This window comes from Mobula birostris, chromosome 2 (genome assembly GCF_030028105.1).
Source record: "Mobula birostris isolate sMobBir1 chromosome 2, sMobBir1.hap1, whole genome shotgun sequence".
Classification (NCBI taxonomy): Eukaryota; Metazoa; Chordata; class Chondrichthyes; order Myliobatiformes; family Myliobatidae; genus Mobula; species Mobula birostris.
In genome coordinates, this window is record NC_092371.1 from 165,998,952 (window position 1) to 166,023,915 (window position 24,964).

Below are 24,964 nucleotides of genomic sequence, written 5' to 3' on the forward strand. Positions count from 1 at the left end.
CATGACTTCCAACACTCTCAGTAGACGAAAGGACTTTAATGAAATACCAACAGAGCATTACCCCACCTATCAGAAATTATTTTTTAAAAAACATTTTGTTTGTTTGTTTGTTATGTTCCGCTCCTCCCTCTTTCCTTCATTTTCTTATTCTTAACCTTTAAATTCTCTTTATTTGCTCTCTTTACTTTTCATTGATTCTATTGTTCTTCATTTTACTGTGAACACCTGCAATAAAATTAATCTCGGGGTAGTATTTGGTGACATACGTGTACTTTGATAATAAATTTAATTTGAATTTTGATCTTTGAATCTGATTCCTTTTATTTCTTTCTTCACTCTATTTGCTGTATACATTTTTCCATCAACAAAACACGCAAGCAGGTTTACATTCAAAATTTAAATTTGCTTTAAGATTTCTAATTAGGACAAAAAGAACCTTTACACAGTTTATGGAAATGACAATTCTTTAAGTCAGTGTGCTTACCTTCTTGTGTGTATTTACATTTTTTGTACAGTGATTTAGCGGTGGAACAGACTCCAGGGGCTGAATGGTTTACTTCTATTTCTATCTTCCTCTGACAGCATGGGGAATATGCTTCAAGTAAACACCCTACATAACAAGAAACTGTCCATTGGGATTAAAGAGCTGATAGAATGTGGAGTCCTGCTGAATATCTGATACTATATTGCTCTGATTAGGAAAATTAGTAATTCTGGCTATGTTTTGAATAATTATTTTGCTTAATTAAATGGTGCAATAGGAGAATTGGTGTGTGGGCACGTGGCCAAGTGGTTAAGGCATTGGACTAGTGACCTGAAGGTCGTGAGTTCAAGCCCCAGCCAAGGCAATGTGTTGTGTCCTTGAGCAAGGCACTTAATCACACATTGCTCTGCGACGACACTGGTGCCAAGCTGTATGGGTCCTAATGCCCTTCCCTTGGACAACATTGGTGTCATGGAGAGGGGAGACTTGCAGCATGGGCAACTGCTGGACTTCCATACAACCTTGCCTAGGCTTGTGCCCTGGAGAGTGAAGAATTTCCAGGCGCAGGTCCATGGTCTCGCAAGACTAACGGATGCCTTAAATAGGAAATTGGTTAGTGTGTTGTAGCTGGAGAATGATTCAGTGTCAAGATGCCAGAAATCAGTTGTGAATTTTATGGATTAATGTTTTGTACCATTGCTGGTGATCTGAAATGTTTTTCCTTTTCCTCCACAGAAACTACATTTATTTTATTTTTAATTTTATATTCACAATATAAAATCATATTTTATATTCTGCAAGTTTTTTTTCCCCAATTCGTTTAAACTGGAGATTGACATCAACATCATTGACCGGGGAATGGGTGCTTGAACAATAATTAGCTACCGTGCTTTGACCAATAGCTCTCTAACTGAAAATCCATCGGGTCAGATTTGTACAGCACAGAAACTGACCCTTCAGCCAAGGTGCCTACCTGAGCTAGTTCCATTTGCTTGCATTTGTTTCATATCCTTATAAGCTTTTGCTATCTACAATCCTGTCCAAATGTCTTTTAACATAATTGTACTCACCTCTACCTACTTTCTCTGACAGCTCATTTCCATATACCCACCACTCTGTATATGACACAATTTTGCCCCTCAGTCCCTTTAAATATTCCCTTGCTCACCTTATAACTATCCTGGGAGAAAGACCGGGATAAATCTCCACTCATTCACTTTTCAGCCACCTATGCTGGAGAGAAGCCATCCAGCCTTGCCTTATAACTCAAGACATCCGGTTTCAGCAACAGCCTTGTGAATCTTTCCTGCATCATCAGATCATAAGACATAGGAGCAGAATTAGGCCATTTGGCCCATCAAGTCTGCTCCACCAGTGATATTAAACCTGTTTTGGATTCTGATTCGCTTAACCCTATTTTCCTGCCTTCTCCCCATAACCTTTAACAACCTTAATAATTAAGAACCATTGAACCTCTGCTTTAAATATACTCAATGACATGGCTTCCACAGCTGTCTGTGGCAACGAATTCAGAGATTCACCACCCTCTGGCTCTTGAATTTCTTCTTCATCTCTATTCTAAAGGGACATCCTCGTATTCTGAGGCTGTGCTCTCTGGTCTGACACTCCCCCGCTATTGAAAACATCCTCTCAATGTCTACTATATTCAATAGGTATCAAGAAGATCCCTCTCTTCTTCTTAACTCTAGCGAATACATCTCCAGTTTAATCATAGACTTCCTAATCTGGTGAGCAGAACTGTACACAATACTCAAGGTGGGTCTCACCAACATCTTGTAAAACTGCAACATGACACCTCAGTACCCTGAATGAGAAAGGCAAGAGTGCCATATGCCTTTTCACCACCCTGTCTACCTCTGTCTCCAATTTCTGGGCACTCTACACACGTGCTATCTGATATCTCTGTTCTCCCAAAGCTGTTCTATTCACTGTGTATGCCCTGCCCTGGTTTAACTTCCCAAAATATAACACTTCATATCTGTCTGAGTTAAATCCTATCAGGCATTTCCCTTGCACCCTTTCCCAGTTGATCCAGAACCTGTTGTCACCTTGGACAATCTTCACTGTTCATTGAACCGCCAATGTTAGTGTCATCTGCAAACTTACTAACTCATGCCAACCACGTACATGCTCATCCAAACTGCAGTTTTTCCAGAATGTAACCACATTTCTTCTCTCAATCTATAAACTTTATACTTTATTGTCAACAAACAATTGATACTAGAACATACAATCATCACAGCGATATTGGATTCTGTGCTTCGCGCTGCACTTAGGATGGGAATTCCAGCTACATACATAATACTTTATTTTTAAAAAGGGGCCTGGCCAATAAACAATCTGTGCAATATTGCATTATCGGAGCAGCACAGTAGTATAACACTTTACAACACCAGCAACCTGGGTTCAATTCTCATGAGTTTTAGAGAGTGTGAAACCAGCTGAAAGGCTGTGATTCTGCACTGTTTGTATTTAACTAAGAGAATCTTTATCTTAATACATCATTGACAGGTTGTATACCGTAACTGCAAATAAAGATTAAAGATGAGCTTTTTTCAGTCACAAGTACATTGAAACATACAGTGAAATGCACTGGTAGAGTCAACAACCATCACAGTCCAAGGATATGCTGAGGCTGAGTGCCAGTGTCACCATGTTTCTGGTGCCAACATAGCATGCCCACAATTTACTAACCCATGTGTGTTTGGAAAGTGGGGCAAAACCAGAGCACTCAGAGGAAACCCATGTGGTCACAGGGAGAGGATATAAACTCCTTACAGACAGTGGTGGAATTGACCTGAGTTGCTGGTGCTGTGACATGTTAGGGCACTATGATGCTCCAATTATGCATATTGTACAGATGATTTTATGTTGGGGGAGCAGTATCGGTCCTGGTGATGCAAAAAGACTAAATAAACTCATCAAAAAGGCTGGATCTGTCCTTGGCTGCAACCCGGACTCTTTTGAGTTAGTGATGGAGAAGAGGTCACTAAACAAACTGTTATCCATGGACAATTGGACACATCCTCTCCATGAGCTACTGAATAAGCAGGGGAGCACCTTTTCAAACAGGCTCATTCAGCTGCACCGTCACAAGGATTGTTACAGAAAATCTTTCCTATCAAATGCAATAAACATATCCAACAGTTCATCTCTGTATGACAGGAGAACACACTTCATAGTACAATAGTCTCTCGTTTTATTATTTCGTACATTATTACAGCACATTGGTAAATTGTGTATATTAATATTCTGTACTTCATTATTAGTTAAGTCTGCATATTGCTAAGTGTGTTTTTAAATGTTGCTGCTGTAATGAAAGATTTCCCACTTGGGATCAATAAAGTACTTATTATTATTATTATTATCCTTTCCCTAATATTGCCTGACGCCAGCCCCCTAGGCCTGAGTCGATGTAGTAAGTAAGTTCCCTAATATTACTTCTATTTAAAAGCAATTTGTTTCTTTACTCAAACACTTGCCAACCTATATTATTCTTTCCCCATCTCTTTTGCATCCCCTCTCCTCATTGGGCTCATTTTAAAATGCCGGTGTCACTCTATAGATCTGTCTTTGCAGTTTAGAAGAAGGGGAGGGGAATTGATTGAAGCAATCAAAGTGAGGCATCTTGACAGCATGAATGTGACAGGATGTCTTTTCCTATGGGGAAATGTAAATCTAGGGTCTCTGAAAATTAGGACTTGCCATTTAAGACAAAATTGAGTTGATTTTTTTTTTTAAATTTAGAGATACAGCACAGTAACAGGTCCTTCCAGCCCAATGAGCTTAGCCACCGAATTACACCCCTGTGACCAATTAACCCACTAACCCACACATCTGTAGAATTAACCCATTAACCCACACGTCTACAGAATTAACCCACTAACCCACACGTCTACAGAATTAACCCACTAACCCACACGTCTACAGAATTAACCCACTAACCCACACGTCTACAGAATTAACCCATTAACTCACACGTCTATAGAATTAACCCACTAACCCACACGTCTACAGAATTAACCCACTAACCCACACGTCTACAGAATTAGCCCACTAACCCACACATCTATAGAATTAGCCCACTAACCCACACATCTATAGAATTAGCCCACGTCTATAGAATGTGGGAAGAAACAGGAGTAGTCAGGAGAAACCCACATGGTCATGGGAGAATGTACAAACTCCGAATAGGTAGTGGCGGAAGTGAACCCAGGTCGCTGGCACCGTAATAGCGTTACACCAACTGCTATGCCACCATATCGCCCACAAATCCAACACAGTGTTTGTTACCCTGATGTGATTCGAACATGCAGCCTTTTGATCTGAAGTCAGACCCACTCACATTGTGTCAAAAGGTCTGGATTCACCTGTTGTAAGCCTTTGCAAATATGCTTGGTTCACATTTTGAGGAAGAGAGAACTTGAAACGGGAGATAGATTCTTGATGAGTCAGACAATGAAACATTACTCCAGGCTGTTCAGGAATGAGAAGTAGAGATGCTATGAGACCATCCATTCTCCTATTAAATGGCAGACTAGGCTCAGGAATTAAGAGGCAGATCCTAATTCATATGTTCTTCAGATAACGAAACTCTGTGGACACATCTTGAGGATATTCAGGTTTCAGCTGACTTGTGGCATAGGTACTATTTGCAGCTTAAGCACCAGGGTATGAACATCCTCAAGAGTAAGAGAAAGTTTGTCTACCTCCCATTCCCATTAAAGATCTTTACCAAATTATCTCATTGACAAAAGTTTCAGGCAACAAGAGAATCGATAACTTTTTCCTGAAAATCCATTCCTGTCCCTCAATAATGTCTTGGAGTCAGGATTCACTACAAACTGAAGTGGACTAGCCACAGGTATTGTAGCAAAAGAACAAGAAAGAGGCTGGATATCCTATTGTGTGTCTTGCCTCCTGAAATGTAGAGATCTTTCCATCATCAATAAAACACAAAACGGGGTATCTGAAATACATCTTATGGAAATGTTTGTTTGATGATGAACTTCAATAAAAATAAATTACAAAAAAAAACACAAATCCGGGAATGATGGATGAATCACTTGCCTGGATGAATCCAACTTCAACATTATTCAAGAACCTCAAGACAGCCCAATGATTTGCAAAGTATCCACCACCCAGAATATGTACTCCCTCCACACGCTGGGTTCTACAGTTACTTTCCCAACTATCCCAGCACCACCTTGTAAACATGTGAGTTCTGACACCAAGAAGGACAAGGCTACCTGGCACATGGCACACCACTGCATGCTGGTTCTCACTCTGGCTTGGAAGTAATATCATCAAAACAAAATACTCTGCAGATGCTGGGGTCAAAGCAACACTCACAACACGCTGGAGGAACTCAGCAGGTCGGGCAGCATCTGTGGAAAAGATCGGTCAACGTTTCAGGCCAGAACCCTTCGTCAGGACTGTAGAGGGAAGGGGCAGGGGCCCTATAAAGAAGGTGGGGGAGGGTGGGAAGGAGAAGGCTGGTGGGTTCCAGGTGAAAAACCAGTAAGGGGAAAGATAAAGGGGTGAGGGAGGGGAAGCAGGGAGGTAATAGGCAGGAAAGGTGAAGAAAGAATAGGGGAAAGCACAATGGGTAGTGGAAGGAGGTGGAACCATGAGGGAGATGATAGGCAGCCGGGGGAGGGGGCAGAGTGACATAGGGATAGAGGAAGGGAGGGGGAAGGGATTACTGAAAATTGGAGAATTCTATGTTCATACCAAGGGGCTGGAGACTACCTAGACGGTATATGAGGTGTTGCTCCTCCAACCTGAGTTTAGCCCCATCATGGCAGTTGAGGAGGCCATGTATGGACATATCTGTATGGGAGTGGGAAGCAGAGTTGAAGTGGGTGGCTACGGGGAGATCCTGTCCATCGTGTTGTCGTTTCTCCATTGTGAAAGACCAAATCCTGATATTCCCTACTTAAGCAGCATTTTGCAAGTTCCTTCATGTGGAGGAAAGGGGTTAAACTTGAGGACTGGAAGACTGACATCACTTCACTAAATAAGCAAAGCAACCCACCATTGACTTCTGCAATTAAGTTTGGGCCATTAATGCTGACTATGTCAGCAAAATCCATATTCTCCTCCAAAGCATGGTAGTATAGTGGTTAGCACAAAACTTTACAATTCAGGCTCATTTCCCACCGCTGCCTGTTTGTAAGTGACTGCCTGAGTTTCCTCCGGGTGCTCAGGTTTCCTCCCACAGTCCAAAGGTGTATCGGTTGGTAGGTTAATTGGTCATTGTAAATTTTCCCATGATTAACCTAGGATTAAATCAGGGTATTGTTGGATGGCACAACTCGAAGGGCTGGAAGGGCCTGTTTTAAACTGTACCCAATAAATAAATTAATTAAATTAAAGTAACCAAACAGAACGCCTCATTATTGACCCACAACATAACTGAAAAACCACGTCAAGAACTAGGGACACAAGACAAGTAAAGGAAGAGGTACTGCAGAAAATGACCTACCTACCAAATTTTTTCACCATTTATAACTGGATAAATGTTATGCTAGCAACACTTATTAAGTTTGACTCCATTTGGTTAAAGCAGGTCAAAGCAACTTCCACCTTCATTTCTTTCAAAAATTCTGCAGGATAGTACTTGCTATCCACATGATGCATTATAGCGACTTGCTCTGACTTCTTTGGAAACACTTCCATTTTCACCACTTGAGATTTCCCTCCTAGACAAAAATAAAGACATTAGAAGACTCAAGAAGGAGAATACATGAGAGAGGGAATCTTAAATCGGACCAGTGACTCGTCCATTCCAGGTGGAAGGTCTCTACCCGAAACGCCAACTACTGTATCCGTTTTCCTTTACAGATGCTGCCTTTCCCGCTGAGTTCACCAACCAGGTTTGTTTCTTTTTATTCCCGTGATGAGAACGTTGCCTGACTTGATATTGCATTATCCTGCTGAAGGGTCTCGGCCCGAAAAGTTGACTATACTCTTTTCCATAGATGCTGGGATCTTCCAGCATTTTGTGTGTGTTGCTTGGATTTCCAGCATCTGCAGATTTTCTCTTGTTTGCACTATCCTTTTCCATTTGCCAGCACATTAGACTTTGTCACCTTCAAGACAGAAGTTAATCATTAGACATTACACCCACGACTGTGCGGCCACACACAGCTCCAATCTGCTGATCAAATTTGCAGATGACACGACCTTATTTCGAGCGGTGACAGAACAATCTACAGAGGAGAGGTTAACACCCTGATACAGTAGTACCAAAATAACAACCTCTCCTTCAATGTCCAAAAAACGTAAGCGCTGATGGTGGATGATAGGAGGAACAGAGACAGGCTCGCCCCGATCAATATCAATGCCGTTGAAAGGGTGCAAATACGACGAAATCTGCAGATGCTGGAAATTCAAGCAACACATAGCAACTTTTATGTGTGTCCGTTGAGAGGGTGAGTAGTTTCAAATTCCTCGCTATGCACATCATCAAAGATTTCACCTGGCCTGTACACACCGGCTGTGTGGCAAAAAATAGCACAACAGCGTCTCTTCTACCTCGGGGGACTGAAGAGATTCGGCATGAACCCCCAAATCCTCAAGGTATTCTACAGGGGCACCATTGAGAGCTTCCTGACTGGCTGTATCACCGCCTGGTGTGGGAACTGCACCAACTTTGATGGCTGGGCACTGCAGAAAGTGGTACAGACAACCCAGCGCATCTGTGGATGTGAACTTCCCTCCACTGAGGACATTTATAGCAGCAGGTGCGTAAAGAAGGCCTGGAAAACCATCGGGGACACCAGTCACCCCAACCATAAACTGTTTCAGCTGCTTCTATCTGGCAAATGGTACCGCAGCATTAAAGCCAGAACCAACAGGCTACGGGACAGCTTCTTTCTACAAGCCATTAAACTTACATATTTACATATCTGTACATTGCGTCGGAGTCATAACGCAAACATTTTTACTCCCTCACGTTATGGGACGGATGTAAGATTTAAATAAATTCAATTGTTTCTCCTAATGGCCAAGTCCTAGCTGGAGGACGCGGCCACCTCCTGATTGGACAACAGCATCGCTCCTCGGCTGTTGTGATTGGTGGGAGGCCGGACAATACCGAGTGGATGTTGGCGCATGCGCGTTGCCCTGCTTGTGATGGCGGTGAGAGGGCGGGTGAATGAATTCTCCCGGAGGACGAGGCAGGAAAAAGAAGGGACCGGCCCGAGATCCGCCCGAAGGCAACAGCGACAGGCTCTCGCTGCACAAACGTAACCTCTACTACTTTTCCTATCCGCTGGTCGCTGTCTTCACCTTCCTGCGCTTCCTGGCCTTTCACCTCTGGCTCTTCTTTGCCTACGTCTGCCAGCGCCTGGCTGAGATGGCATCGCGCAAGAGCACCCCGACCGTGGCCACGGCCGAGCCCGAGCAGATCCGCCAATCCCACCGGCTGGCCTTCGAGTACATCTCCACTGCTCTTGGCATCGACGAAAACGAAAGAGGTGAGGAAGAATCAGGAGGGAGTTGGCTTTTGTTGGTCCATTGCAAGGGCTGTTGGGTATGCCCACTGCCCCTTTAAGAATGCCGCGGATGAGTCAAAAACATTGTTTTTAATTGGAGTGGGTCGGCATGGCATTGTAATGTTGTGCAATATACGCTGCATTGTAAAGTAGGCCATGGTATTAGTTTAAGTCGCTGCGTTGCATATGTTCTGCGTATTGTCGTTTTGCTGTGGTGTACTTGCGGTATAAAACGCTTTTTACTGTGTTTTAATTTTGTACTATATAATGTGCATACAGTAATTGTGAGCAAGTGCATGCTTGTAAAAAGGTGACGCGTGCCCTACTGTTACAGTGTAACATTTATTATGCACAGAAAGTTGAAGTAATAGTTTGCTTACTCTACTATCAGTTGGTCAAAGTCATGGTTAGCTTCCCTTTACATTTGATTCCCAAGATTGAGATAAGACATAAGAATAGACTTGGGCTATTCAGCCCATTGAGTCCTTTCAATTATGGCTGATTTATTTATTTAGTGGTACAGAGCAGCATAAGCCTTTCCAGGACGATCTATAATTATCAATTAACATACCCAGTACATCTCTAGACTGTGGAAGGAAACTGGAGGGCCTGGAGAAAACCTACACATCCACCGGGAGGATGTGCAGAGACTCCTTGCAGGTGGTGTGGGAATTGAACCCTGGAATGCCCCAAGCTGTTATAGTGTCACACTAACAGCTACGCTACTGCGGCACCCAGAGGTCTCTGGCTGTCCACTAGATCTATGCCTCTTTTGTTTGGAGATAGTGTGGAACAGCCCATCTGGCCCAATGAGCTGCTTCACCCATCTATTCAACTCTAGCCCAGTCGTAGGTCAATTTACAATGACCAATTAACCTACTAACTTGTACGTCTTTGGAAAGTGGGAGATGATTGGCGCAGCTGGAGGAACCACACGTGGTTATAGGGAGGAATATACACATTTATTTTCCTTCTCAACCCCATTCTCTTGCCTTCTCCCCATCACCTTTGATTAGGAATCAAGAATCTGTCAACCTTCCCCTCTCTCCCATCACCTTATTCTGGCTTCTTCCCCCTTCCTTTCCAGTCCTGATGGAGGCTTTTGGCCTAAAACATCAACTGTTTATTCCGCTCTGTAGATGACAGCTGAGTTCCTCTAACATTTTGTGTTTGTTGCTCTGGAATTCCATCATCTGCAGAATTTTGTGTTTGAGTGCAGGGGACCTTCTCTCATTCTGTAGCTCTTGATTCCCAGGATCAAGCAAGTGAACTGTTCCTGCCTTCAGTGCCATTATATCCCTCAAACTAAACCTATTCACAGTACTCCCAGGAATTTGCCAATATTCAGCACAGTGCTAACAAGACTTTGTGTTTGTAATTGAAAAGGAAAACATTGCAGATATTGGAAATCTGAAAGAAAAGCATAATCTGCTGAGGGATGCTCAGTGGGGTCAGGTAATGTCTGTGGCAACACAGAAACAGTTAAGGTTTTGGGTCAATTACCCTTTTTCAGAACTGGAGAAGTAGCTGTTATCCAATTTTCAGAGGACCCATGTGGATCAGTCTGTTTATGACTACAACTACCAAACTTATTTGTATTGATTTTGAAATTCCTTGTACATGCCCTTCCTTTTATTCTTCATCCTAATGATCTTATTATTCCTTGTACTTTGCAGTTTGCCTGTTTGTTTGCATTCCTGCATCCTTTACTTGTGTATAGCCTTATCTTTGATTACTTTTCATTCAGCAAGAACACCTTTCACTCCTTGGTGTATGAATTGCTCCTGTATTACATTAAAATTCCTAAAGCTCTCCCATCAGTCTGTTGCTTGCCTATTATTATTGATCATTAAGGACCCCGATCATCGGGGGCATGCTCTCTTCTCATTACTAATGGGAGGAGGATTTGGATGCATCCATCCAATTTGAAAATGTGCAGAAAACTAATAGGCAACTTTCCAAATCTTGGTGTAGCAGCTAGCATAAAACTTTACAACACTGGCCATAAAATCAAGGTTCAACTCCTGCCATTGTCTGTAAAGAGTTTGTATGTTCTCCCCATGATCGCGTGGGTTTCTTCAACTTCCTCCCACATTCAGAGTTCGGGCTGGTAAGTTATGGGCATGCTATGTTGGTGCCAGAAGAATGGCGATACTTGCGGACTGCTTCTAGCACATCCTTGGACTGTGTTGGTTGTAGCTGCATACAATACATTTCACTTTATTTCAATGTACATGTGACAAATAAAGCTAATCTCCCTTTAATCTCTTTCTTGTTTCTTTCTTTCCACACATCATCAATTGTTTGCCTGCTGCCGTTTCAGACGTCAACTCTGCCATTATGTTGGCTGTGCAGAGTTGACCATCAAATGTACAAGGGGAGAAAGAAGATGAATGTGTGTGTGGCAAAAAATTATAGTTGTGTACTTAACTTTTACGCTTGCTGCGACCATCACATGGAAGCACCTTCACAACCTCCCACAGCCCCCGATGACCTTGTAACTTCAGTCTCTGAGGCCACTGTGAGTGCATCCTTCAGGAGGGTGAACCCACAGAAAGTACTAGCCCAGACAGGGTACCTGGTCAAATACCGTGGCTGGAATGTTCACCAATATCTTTAATCTCTCACTTTAGTGCTCTGAGGTATCCACTGCTTCACACAGGCTTCAGTTATACTTGTGCCTAAAAACATGGTAACCTGCCTGAATGATTGCCATCCAGTAGCATTTTCATGCACTGTGAAGTGCTTTGAGAGGTTGCTGACTGAGAAGCGATTAGAATCCTTTCCAATTTGCCTACTGGCACAACAGGTCAACAGCAGATCCCCTTTCACTGGCTCTTCACTCAACCCTACAACATCTGGACAGCAAAGATGCTTATATGAGGATTCTCTTCACTGAATACAGCTCAGCATTTAATGCCATCATCCCCTCAAAACTAATCAAATCGGTTTCAAGACCTTGGTCTCAATACCTCCTTGTGCAGTTGGATCCTTAATTTCCTCACTTGCAGACCCCAGTCATTTTGGATTGGATTAGATTAGGTTATGAGGACACTCAGTCCTTGTTTATTGTCATTTAGAAATGCATGCATTAAAAAATGATACAACGTTCCTCCAGAATGATATCACAAGAAACACAGGACAAACCAAGACTAGAACTGACAAAACCACATAATTATAACATATAGGTACAACAGTGCAAAACCATACCATAATTTGATAAAGAGCAGACCATGGGCACAGTAAAAAAAAGTCTCAAGGTCCCGATAGCCTCATCATCTCACGCAGGCGGCAGAAGGGAGAAACTCTCCCTGCCATGAACCTCCAAGCGCCGCCAACTTGCCGATGCAGCACCATTGGAAGCACCCGACTGCAGAGGAGTCTTGAGTCCATCTGGAAACTTCGAGCCTCCAACCAGCCCCTCTGACACAGCCTCTCCGAGCACCATCCTCTGCCGAGCGCTTCGACCCTGCCCCAGTCGCCGAGCAACAAGCAAAGCCGAGGACTCGGGGCCTTCTCTGGAGATTCTGGACCACACAGTAGCAGCAGCAGTGAAGCAGGCATTTCAGAAGTTTCACCAGATGTTCCTCCGTGCTCTCACGTCCGTCTCCATCAAATCAGGATTGTGCACGGCACCCTACTTGACAACAGACATCACCACCGGAATGGCCACTGTGAGCTGTGTCGCGCCACCATCTTCTCCTCCCGCCGATCAGCAACAACATTTCCTCCATAATCTCCTTCAGCACAGGTGCACCGTAAGATTGTGTGCTTAGCCCCTGCTCTATTTATGCCTATGACTGTGAGGCTAAGCACAGCTCAATTACCAATTTTAAGTTTGTCGATGACACCACTGTCGTTGGCTGGATCGAGGGTGGTGACGAATCAGCATCTAGAAGGGAGATTGCCACAACAGCAACCTCTCACACAATGTCAGCAAGACCAAGGAGATGATTGTTGACTTCAGGAGGAGGAAACTAGAGGTCTGTGAGCCACTCATTGGGGAATCAGAAGTAGAGAGGGTCAGTGTTATGGTTTCAGAAGATCTCTGTTCAGGGTCCGGGATGTAAGTTCAATTACAAAGAGAGCACAGCAGTGTCTCTAGGTTCAGCATGTCATCTCAAACTTTGACAGGCTTCTAAATCAGGACCATAACATGCTGTGATAAAAGTTGGAATATTTGCCATAAAGTCTACAAAGAGTAGTGGATACGGCCCAGTCCATCACAAGTAAAGCCCTCCCCACCATTGAGCACACCTACACGGAGCACTGTCGCAGGAAGGCAGCATCGATCATCAGGGACCCTCATTATCCAGACCCATGCTCTCTTCTTGCTGTTGCTGTCAGGAAGAAGGTACAGGAGCCTCAGGACCCACACCACCTGGTTCATGAACATTTATTACCCCTCAACCATCAGGCTCTTGAACCAGAAGGGATAATTTAACTCGACTTCACTCACTAAATTGTTCCTATTGAACTGGCAGAGAGGAGGAAATCTGCAGATGCTGGAATTTCAAGTAACACACATAAAAATTGCTAGTGAACGCAGCAGGCCAGGCAGTATCTATAGGAAGAGGTACCGTCGACGTTTTGGGCCGAGACCCTTCGTCAGGACTAACTGAAAGAACAGCTAACAGAGAATTGAAAGTGGGAGGGGAAGATCGGAAATGATGGGAGAAGACAGGAGGGGGAGGGATGGAGCCAAGAGCTGGACAGGTGATTGGCAAAAGGGATATGAGAGGATCATGGGACGGACGGGAGACCTAGGGAGAAAGAAAGGGGGAGGGGGGAAGCCCAAAGGGTGGGCAAGGAGTATTGTGAGAGGGACAGAGGGAGAAAAAGGGAGAGAGAAAAAAAATTATTAATAATAATAAAAGATAAATAACAGATGGGGTACAAAGAGGAGGTGGGGCATTAACAGAAGTTAGAGAAGTCAATTTTCATGCTATCAGGTTGAAGGCTACCCAGACGGAATATAAGGTATTGTTCCTCCAATCTGAGTGTGGCTTCATCTTTACAGTAGTGGAGGCTGTGGATAGACATATCAGAATGGGAATGGGATATGGAATTAAAATGTGTGGCCACTGGGAGATCCTGCTTTCTCTGGCGGGCAGAGCGTAGGTGTTCAGCGAAACAGTCTCCCAGTCTGCGTTGGGTCTTGCCAATATATAGAAGGCCGCATCGGGAGCACCGGACGCAGTAAATCACCCCAGCCGACTCACAGGTGAAGTGTCGCCTCACCTGGAAGGACTGTCTGGGGCCCTGAATGGTAGTGAGGGAGGAAGTGTAAGGGCATGTGTAGCACTTGTTCCGCTTAGAAGGATAAGTACCGGGAGGGAGATCGGTGGGAAGGGGTGGGGGGATGAATGGACAAGGGAGTCACGTAGGGAGCAATCCCTGCGGAAAGCGGGGGTTGGTGGAGGGAAAGATGTGCTTAGTGGTGGGATCCCGTTGGAGGTGGCGGAAGTTACAGAGAATTATATGTTGGACCCAGAGGCTGGTGGGGTGGTAGGTGAGGACAAGGGGAACCCTATCCCTTGTAGGGTGGCAGGAGGATGGGGTGAGAGCAGATGTGCATGAAATGGGAGAGATGCGTTTGAGAGCAGAGTTGATGGTGGAGGAAGGAAAGCCCCTTTTTTTAAAAAAAAGGAGGACATCTCCTTCGTCCTGGAATGAAAAGCCTCATCCTGAGAGCAGATGTGGCGGAGACGGAGGAATTGCGAGAAGGGGATGGCATTTTTGCAAGAGACAGGGTGAGAAGAGGTATAGTCCAGGTAACTGTGAGAGTCCATAGGCCTATAGTAGACATTGAATGTGGTTCAGTATAACCCATCTAGGAGAAAAATGATCTAACTGTAAAGCTGTGAGTCATCCTCAGCTTGAAAAAGCATTTGCAATATCTTGATTGTGAAGTGCTATCTAAAGGCCATTATGATTTTCCATTCATATAAGCAACTTGTACCACATTCAATCCTATTGAACTGGGCTCACTTTCAAGAATTCTTCATCTTGTTCTCAATATTTATTGCTTATTTATTATTTTTTCTTTTTTCTTGTTGTGTCTGCACAGTTTGTAGTTTTTTTTTTGCACATTGGTTGCTGTTCGTCCTGTGTGATGTGGTCTTTCATTGATTCTATTGTGTTTCATGTATTTACTGTGATTGCCACCAGAAAATGCATCTCAGGTTTATATATGGAAACATATACCTTTCTTCAATAATAAATTTACTTTGAACTTAAACAGCAAATAGACTCTTGTTTCTAAGGGCATGGCTCATGGGTAGTCAGTGGCGGGGGTGGGGTTATAATCAGCAAGTTCTGTTCATTGCTCCAAAGGGCTGATATAAATGTTTTCCTCTGTTTGAATAGGACAGAAGAAGAAAGCTGTGGAGTGGTACAAGAAAGGGATTGCAGAACTCGAGCATGGGATTGCAGTCCAGATCTCTGGAACAGGTAAGATCTTAATGAAAACTTGTTCCTGTTGATGCCATTGCAGCGATTTTTCATTCCGGTGGTTAAGAGAAATTTAATGTAAGTGGATTTAAAATGGGTTTGATCAGGGAATGGATAGAATTTGTGAATGTACAGAGAAGAGTACCATAATGGTGATCTTAAAAAGAAATACAAGTTGCTTAGATGAATGGAAAATCATCATGGCCTTTAGATAGCACTTCGCAATCAAGATATTGCAAATGTGTTTTCAAGCTGAGGATGACTCACAGCTTTACGTTTAGATTCGTTTTTCTCCTAGATGGGTTATACTGAACTGCATTCAATGTGCTGTTGTGTTTTCTGCCATTTGTTTTATTCTTGCCCTGCAGGTGAAGTTCTGGAACATGCATTTGAATCTCACAATGGCAGCTGAGGAAGTTGAATTCAAATAATGTTTTTTTGCAAAATCAAGTCCGTTTTGTAAAATGCTGTTTGTAAAGACTCATCAAATATCTGATCTAGACAGAAAGTGAGACCCAGTAAAACCAATTGTGAATTAAGGGGTGAACAATAAACACTGGTCTATTTCCAGAGTTCTGTATATTGTATGAATGAAATTTAGAAGTCATGAGGATTGAAAACAACAAGCCAGACTAGTGGTGTTGGTGGGGAGGCTGAGTCAGTAATATTTCTGCAGCAGAGTGGTATGCAGCAACCATTTCCAAGAAGGAGTATAACCACCCACTGTTGGTGGCCAGGACCAAATTTTTCACCATGAGTGTCTTGGATGGGCCATTTAAATACTAGAAGAGGAGATCAGAGGCTGGGCAATCTGGCGAATTTAGTTCTGTGACCCAATATTTAGTGCAGTTATTCCCAGCTCAGAGGACCTGGGTCCAACCCTGATCTTAGCTGCAATGCACATCCTCCCTCGGGACGTCACTGCTGTGGTTTCCTCTCATCTCAAGTGTGTGCTAACATGTTAATTGGTTACTGTAAGTTAAACTATTATGTGGTTAAGTGCTAGGAGTACCAAGGGGTTTTCTCATGATGGTCATAGAGAGAAAGTTGCAGGATCACAGGAGCACAGAATGGGTCTGGAGATTACTTTGAGCTGGTGTGCGTCAAGAGGTTCTCCAGTCAAGATGGCTAATGTGCTGAGCTGTAATGTTCATCAAAGTCATGGCTCAGACTCCGTTGTTTTTGTATATTCTGCTGTATCTTCTGCCCAGTGGGAGGTGGGAGAAGAGAGGATGACTGGGGTGAGTAGGATCTTTGAATATGCTGCTGCTTTACTAATGCAATGAAAAGTATAGACGGTCCATGGAGGGGAGGCTAGTTTCTATGATGTGTTGAGCTGTGTCCGTAACCCTGCAGTTTCCTGTGGTTACGGGCAGAGTGGTTGCCATACTAAGCTGTGATGCAGCTGGATTGGATGCTTTCTGGGGGCATATAAAAGTTGGTGAGGGTTAAAGTGGATATGCCAAATTTCTCCAGCCTCCTGAGAGAATCGGGTAATGTTTTGGGGCACCCGTGTTAAGGGTAGTTGCAGCAAACGTGGACTGCCTGTCGTAACTGATTGGGGTCTGTTGGTCAGGAGGTCAGGGATCCAGTGTGGACTGCCTGTCGAAACTGATTGGGGTCTGTTGGTCAGGAGATCAGGGATCCAGTGTGGACTGCCTGTCGTAACTGATTGGGGTCTGTTGGTCAGGAGGTCAGGGATCCAGTGTGGACTGCCTGTCGTAACTGATTGGGGTCTGTTGGTCAGGAGGTCAGGGATCCAGTGTGGACTGCCTGTCGTAACTGATTGGGGTCTGTTGGTCAGGAGGTCAGGGATCCAGTGTGGACTGCCTGTCGTAACTGATTGGGGTCTGTTGGTCAGGAAGTCAGGGATCCAGTTTCAAAAGGAGGTGTTGAGTCCCAGTTCTAGGAGCTTGGAGATGAGTTTGCTTGAAATTATAGTATTGAAGGTCCAGCTGTAGTCAATAAACAGTAGTCTAATAGTCATAGTCATACTTTATTGATCCCGGGGGAAATTGGTTTTCGTTACAGTTGCACCATAAATAATAAATAGTAATAACACCATAAATAGTTAAATAGTAATATGTGAAATTATGCCAGTAAATTATGAAATGAGTCCAGGACCAGCCTATCGGCTCAGGGTGTCTAACCCTCCAAGGGAGGAGTTGTAAAGTTTGATGGCCACAGGCAGGAATGACTTCCTATGACGCTCTGTGCTGCATCTCGGTGGAATGAGTCTCTGGCTGAATGTACTCCTGTGCCCACCCAGTACATTATGTAGTGGATGGGAGACATTGACCAAGATGACATGCAACTTGGACAGCATCCTTTTTTCAGACACCACCGTCAGAGAGTCCAGTTCCCTCCCCACAACATCACTGGCTTTACGAATGAGTTTGTTGATCCTGCTGGTGTCTGCTACCCTCAGCCTAATGTAGGTGTCTTTACTGTCCAAATGCTCGAGAGATGATTGTAGAGCTAGGAAGTCTGCCATAGATCCATTTAGGAGGCAAATGAATTACAGTGGGTTGAGGTTGGCTGGAGGTTGAAGTTGGTGTGTCTGGAAGCACTTCACGATGATGGATGTCAGAGTCATTGGGTGGTAGTCATTAAGGCACTTCGTTATTTTAGGTACTGAGAAGATGGTGATTTTCTTTAGAAAGGTGGGATCCTCAGATTGAAACAGGGAGGTGAAAAATGTTTGCGAGTCCCCCGACAGTTGATTTGTGTAGGATCTATGAACGTGGCCAGGGATACCTGAGGCTAAATTCCTTTTGCAGTTCACTGATCTTGCGTCCGCAACAGTAATTGTGGGTACAGGTTCATTGGATGCTGTTGGGATGGTGGTAACATTCTAATCTCCTATGGACATTTTGAACAGAATGCGCTAAGCTCATCGAGAAAGGATGCACTGCTGCCTGACTTGTAGTTTGATATGGTTTATAAGCCCTGTTGCAGCTGATGGCTGGTCTGGGACTTGAGTTTTGGATCGGTATTGTCTCTTGATATCCTTGATGGTTTGACAGAGGTCATATTGCAATTTCTTGTAAAGATCAGGGTCACCTGATTTGAATGCTGCAGTCCTCGACTTCAGTAAGGAGTGGATCACTGAGTTCATCCATGCTTCCCTGTTTGGGAACACTTGGATTGACTGGTTTGAGATGCATTTCTCTACAGATCTGCTGATGAAGTCTGTGATGATGGTGACATGCTCATCTCCATTGGCTGCTGAGTCTTTTAGACCAGTCTTCTGACTCAAAGCAATCATGTAGAAGCTCACCTGTTTCCTCAGATCAGCAGTGTATGACTTTCTGTATTGAATCTTCATATTTCAGCTGCTACTTGTAGGCAGAGAGGAGTACAGCCTGGTGGCCTGATTTACCAAATTGTGGGCGAAGAGTGGCTTATTAAGCACTATTGATAATCATATCTTATTGAATGGCGGAGCAGGCTAGATGGCCTACTCCTGCTCCTATTTCTTGTGTTCTTGTGCACCAGTGGTCAAAGGTATTTCGGCCCCTGGTGAGACGAGATGTGTTAACAAAATACTACCAGCACATTTTTTTTGAAGGTGGCCTGGTTGAAGCAACTATAAGACATAGGAGCAGAATTAGGCCATTTGACCCATTGAGTCTGCTCTGCCATTGCATCATGGCTGATTTTATTATCTGTCTCAACCCCAGTACCTGCCTTCTCCCTGTGATCATTGGCACCTGTCCTAATCAAGAAGCTATCAATCTCCACTTTAAATACACCCAATGACTTGACCCCCATAGCAGTTTGTGGAAGTGAATTCCACAGATCCACCAGCTATAATGAAGAGGGCCTTAAAGTATCTTCTACATCCTGTTACAACTGGTAGCTGGTCTGAATCTGCATGCTACGTGATTAGGTCTTTAGTGGGTTTGCTTTTGTTGCTAAATATTCACTAACCTCCCGTCTTGCCAGGTGAGCAAGTTGAGCGAGCCAAGCGACTGCAGAGCAAAATGACGACCAATTTGATCATGGCTAAGGATCGTCTGGAACAGCTAGGTAGGTACTGTAAATGTTGGTCACTGATTAATGGCTGCCTGTTTATAATGGGATTATTGCACATGACTGTGCTGTTGTGGGCAGTTTGCATAGGTCAGATGTTTTACTGTTGAGCGTAGAAGATGAGAAGGCTCGTAAGCTCAAAACTGTTCCAGCAATCAAGGTGAGTTGTATTCAAGCTCTGCCCACCCATGTCCCTCATCCTCTTCCCCTTTCCCTGCCTCTAAATGTACTTCAATAAGTTCTGAACAAAATTTGTCTTGAACTTAAATTTTTAACAGCATTGGTTGCCTTTTTTCCCCCTAAATTTCTGCATTGTTTACATAGAAATAATGCTTCGTAGTACTCCAGTAGTGGGTAGTGGCTCCAGATGTCATTACTACAGGGCGTGACGACCCTGCCTTACAGGAGTCACAGGCTCAGCTGGCTCTGGCTGACAGTACCCGATATGGGCCCCTATCCAGGGTTACGGATCCCACTACCTTGTGGGTATCTTCGGGAGAAGAGAAGGCTAAGGAGTAAACCCTACACAAATCCCGAGTGGAGCCCCTAAGCTGGTTGGATGGTGTATCATGTCACCTCCCGGCAGCTCCTGCAGCAAAGCTGATGCCAAATGTACTGCTTCGCATTCCTTTGGACCACATCCGCGAGGCCGAGAGGGGGATCTTGATGTCTGGGCAGCCCAGGATCTCCATATTCATCGCCCAGGTCTGCACCCCAAAAACCGGGCGCATCCATTGTCTACTTAAACGGATGGAGCCATTACATTAGTACTCCAGTCTTGAAAATGTTTGCTTTGATTGTTTTGTGAATTAATCCTCCACTCCTCAGTCAAAGGAAATACTTAACTTTTGCCACTTCCTATCAGTTTACTTTTTAAGCAATCAACTTAAGCCCATCACCCCTACTAGGACATAATGCTCTATTTGTCAGATCCTCGACTACTTGTTTAATCCTGTCTACATTTTGTTATGGTGTCCATATGTCCTGTTCAGATCTATTTCAGTCTCTCTTTCCTCTAGAGAGACAGCTGGGGTATGTAATCTGTGGGCGTACTTTCGTAATGTTATGATTGGTTAGGATCCTAAAGCACAGCAATGGACCCTCCAGCCCACTGTCTGTGCTAGCTGTTGGTTACCCCATTGCATTTATGGCCTGGGTACTAGATTCCTTCTGTGTCATGGTTCACATCTAAATGCGTAAATGTTCTGAGACTGCCAGCTTCTACTTCAGGCAGGATTTTCCAGAAATCAGCTACCCTCTCGATGGACATATTTTTTTTTCAAATCTCCCTCGAAATTTCCTACCCATGAAACCAGTACCATGTGTTAATGGGTAAAGTTTCTTGCTGATGACCCTATATATGTGCCCCAACATAACCATATATTTATTTTATTTACTAACTGGCCCTTCTGGCCCAATGCAGCCATGCTGCCTTTGTGACCAATTAACCTAGTAACCAATGTGTAGGGAAATTGGATCACCCAGAGAAACCCGCACGTCACAAGGAGAATGTACAAACTCTCTACAGATTGCAGTGGGAAGTGAACCTGAGTTGCTGGTGCAGTAATAGCCTGACACTAACCGCTATGCTATGCTGTGCTGTGCCAAACATGACCTTCAGCCAGATTTCCCCCTTCTGCCACCTTTGCTCCAAGAAAACAAACCCAGCCTATCTAGACTTCTCTCACAGCTGAAACATTCCATCCCAGCCAATACCCTGGTGAATCTCCTTTGCAGTCTTTTTAGTGATTAATGCATGCATAAGCTAAATGCCAGGAATAATACAATTATTAAGTAGGCGTGCATGCCTTTCTGTGTTTTCTGAGATACTTGAACAAAACAAAAAGCAAACAAAAGTGATCTCTTCAATACTATTACAGCTTGGGGTGCTGGAGTTCTAAGTTCAATTCTCTTTAAAAAAGTTTGTACGTTCTTCCCACGTGCAAGTAGTGGGTTTCATTGGTCTACGCTTCCTTCCATAGTACCAGTTAATTAGGTAATTGGTCATTATAAATTTTCCTGTGATTAGACTAGGGTTAAATTGGTGGGTTGTTGGGTGGTGCGGCTCAGTGGCTGGAAGAGCCTATTCTGCGCTGTATTTCTTTCCTATTAAAAGAGTTTATCATTTCCTGCTTTGTATAATATTAAAAGTTCAATATTCATTGTCTATTATGGAAGCCCTAGATTCTAGGCTTATGCAATGCTCTTGTGTTTATATCTTGAAATATTCGTATTAAAAATACAAATCCCTTTTCACAAGGGAATTAATCAGATCTCTTTATACTGTAGTAAAATATTAATATTTGGATCGTTTTTAAAATGCATACTTTTTGGTATAAAACTAACAGTTAATGTTGTATAATACAATATTCTGTAAAATTGTTTTTTGATGAATTGACAGCTTCAACTCGATTGTTATTCCTATAGGGCATTCCTGTTATAATAGCACAGTAGCGTAGCAGTTGGCTGTGTTCGTGCAATGAGGCAATTAGTGGCTGCCTTCACTAAAAGGTAGTTCCTGAGGTTCTGGAAGAAATCCACATTGTCCAGGTTTTATTTTTGCAGGCTTTCTTATTGTGAGAGAGTGAAGTGTATTATGTAGAACATTAAAGCACAATACAGGCTCTTCAGCCCACTATTGTACTGACTTCTTGACCTACTCTTAAGATTAATCTGAACTTTCCCTCCAACATAGCTCAATTTTCTATCATCCAAGCCCCTATCTAAGTATTTCTTAAATGTCCCTACTGTATCTGCCTCTACCGCCACCACTGGCAGGGTGTTCCACACACGTACCCACTATGTGTAACGTGAACCTGTGACAACTCCACTTTACTATCCGCCAATTACTTTAAAATTATGCCTCCTCGTATTAGCCATTTTCATCCTGGGGGAAGGTCTCTGGCTATCCACTCATCTGTGCCTCTTGTACACCTTGTTCAGAAGAAACATTTTGCAAAGGTATTTTGTTTAGTGGAACGAGTGTGGGGCTCCTTCTATTGTGTCCCTTGGTGAATGAATCGATGGTGACATGGTGCTTGTTCTTTAAGTAGCTCAGGTGACTTTGGTTGTGGACTGAGTTAATGTAGGTTAAGTGGTTTCACACTTGTTATTTAAATTAGATACACTTCACTATGAAACTTGTTGGAGATAATGCACATCATTAAGGTGAGGAAAAAGTGAGATAGCATAGCCTTGTCTGACATTGGTCACCCACATCTTGTGTCTGAAGAAAATGATTTGGACCCCACAGAATTGGAGGGGAACCAAGTCAACCAGGTTGCTTCTCAGTGGCTCTCCACGCGGAATTAGACCAGCTGGACAACACAAACACCTCTGTCAGGATGCTGTTCATCAACTATAGCTCAGCATTTAATATCATCATTCCCACAATCCTGACTGAGAAGCTGCAGAACCTGGGCCTCTGTACCTCCCTCTACAACTGGATCCTCAACTTCCTAACCAGAAGACCACAATCTGTGCGGATTGGTGATAACATCTCCTCCTCGCTGATGATCAACACTGGTGCACCTCAGGGTTGTGTGCTTAGCCCATTGCTCTCTCTCTATATACCCACGATTGTGTAGCTAGGCATGGCTCAAATACCATCTACAAATTTGCTGATGATACAACCATTGTTGGTAGAATCTCAGGTGGTGACGAGAGGGTGTACAGGAGTGAGATATGCCAACTAGTGGAGTGGTGCCACAGCAACAACCTGGCACTCAACATCGGTGAGATGAAAGAGCTGATTGTGGACTTTGGGAAGGGTAAGACGGAGGAACACATACCAATCCACATAGAGGGATCAGAAGTGGAGAGAGTGAGTTCCTGGGTGTCAAGATCTCCTGAGGATTCAACCTGGTCCCAAAATATTGATGTAGTTATAAAGAAGGCAAGACAGTGACTATACTTTATTAGGAGTTTGAAGAGATTTGACATGTCAACAAATATACTCAAAAACGTATATGGATGTACTGTGGAGAGCATTCTGACAGGCTGCATCACTGTCTGGTATGGAGGGGCTACTGCACAGGACCGAAAGAAGCTGCAGAGGGTTGTAAATTTAGTCGGCTCCATCTTGGGCACTAGCCTACAAAGTACCCAAGACATCTTTAAGGAGCAGTGTCTCAGAAAGGCAGTGTCCATTATTAAGGACCTCCAGCACCTAGTGCATGCCCTTTTTTCACTGTTACCATCAGGTAGGGGATACAGAAGCCTGAAGACACACACTCAGCGATTCAGGAACAGCTTCTTCCCCTCTGCATTCCGATTCCTAAATGGACATTGAACCCCTGGACACTACCTCACTTTTTTTAATTTACAGTATTTCTGTTTTTTGCACTTTTAAAAATCTATTCAATATATGTATACTGTAATTGATTTACTTATTAGTTTTCTCTTCTATATTATGTATTGTATTGAACTACTGCTACTGCTAAGTTAACAAATTTCATATCACATGCCAGTGAAAATAAACCTGATTCTGATTCTTCTCCCCTCCAGTCTGCCCCCCAATCTCTGAGGAGCTGCCTGAGAGTTAAGATCCTGACATGGAAATGTCCAGCTTGGTTTGCTTTATTGTTACTGGGTCTAAGGATAACAGCAGTCTGGTGCAGCAATCAGTGAGCTTTTTGTAGGCAATAAATGCTGCCATCACCGTGACACCCACGTTCCTGTGTACTAATAAAACAATAGATTTAAGTTGCAAGCTTCTGTATGTCGTATGTGAAGCAGATAGGGCACAAGAAATTCTGCAGATGTTGGAAATCCAGAACAACACACTCAAAATGCTGGTGGAACTCAGCAGGTCAGGCAGCATCTAGGGAAATGAATACACAGTTGAAGTTTTGGGCTATGATCCTTCATCAGGATTGGAAAGGACATGACTTGAGATTTTTGTCTTCTAAGGACCATCAATAAGATCACAACTTGTGGGCTATTATAAACTGGTCCAGGAACAGGATGGATTTTTGAGGGCAGCCAAATTTGAGAGTCAAGGGGCTTTGTGCCTCTGATGGAAAAGTTGAGGGCTAAGTAGGAAGGAATAGTTAGATTGATCTCAGTAGGTTAAAAGGGCAGTACAACATCTGAAGGTGGGCTTTCCTTGTTTGTAAGGTTGTTCGCTGAGTGTGGAGGTTAGGTCACAAATGTTTTGTCACCAGTGGAGGTGACGTAATTGGAGTATTGTTTCTGCCGAGTGCTTGAGTTTATATTGGTCTGACTTGTTCTTATTGGTTCATTAGTCTGTGGGGCCTGGCCGACCGGATAGCCGAGTGATCTCTGCTGGCTCATATCACTGGTTATTGATCTTGGTTTCCTCCCACATTCGAAAGATGTACAGGATAAAGATCTCGTTTTTTTCAAAAAAAAAGCTTTATTTGTTACATGTACCTCAAAAAATACAGTGAAGTATGTTTTGTATCAGCAATCAATGCACATGTTCAGACTGTCTTGGTTGTTGATGCAA

The 24,964-nt window shown here is 43.6% G+C and overlaps 1 protein-coding gene across 1 annotated transcript in view; it reads left to right on the top strand.

The window, feature by feature from the left end:
- The first annotated feature begins 8,638 nt into the window (after positions 1-8,638).
- Positions 8,639-24,964, top strand: part of spast (spastin) — a 62,955-nt gene continuing 46,629 nt past the window's right edge. The window contains exons 1-3 of the mRNA XM_072250957.1: positions 8,639-8,988; positions 15,376-15,459; positions 19,408-19,491. Coding sequence (XP_072107058.1) covers positions 8,667-8,988; positions 15,376-15,459; positions 19,408-19,491 — 490 coding nt within the window. The 5' untranslated portion in view covers positions 8,639-8,666. The remainder of the gene's footprint in view (positions 8,989-15,375; positions 15,460-19,407; positions 19,492-24,964) is intronic.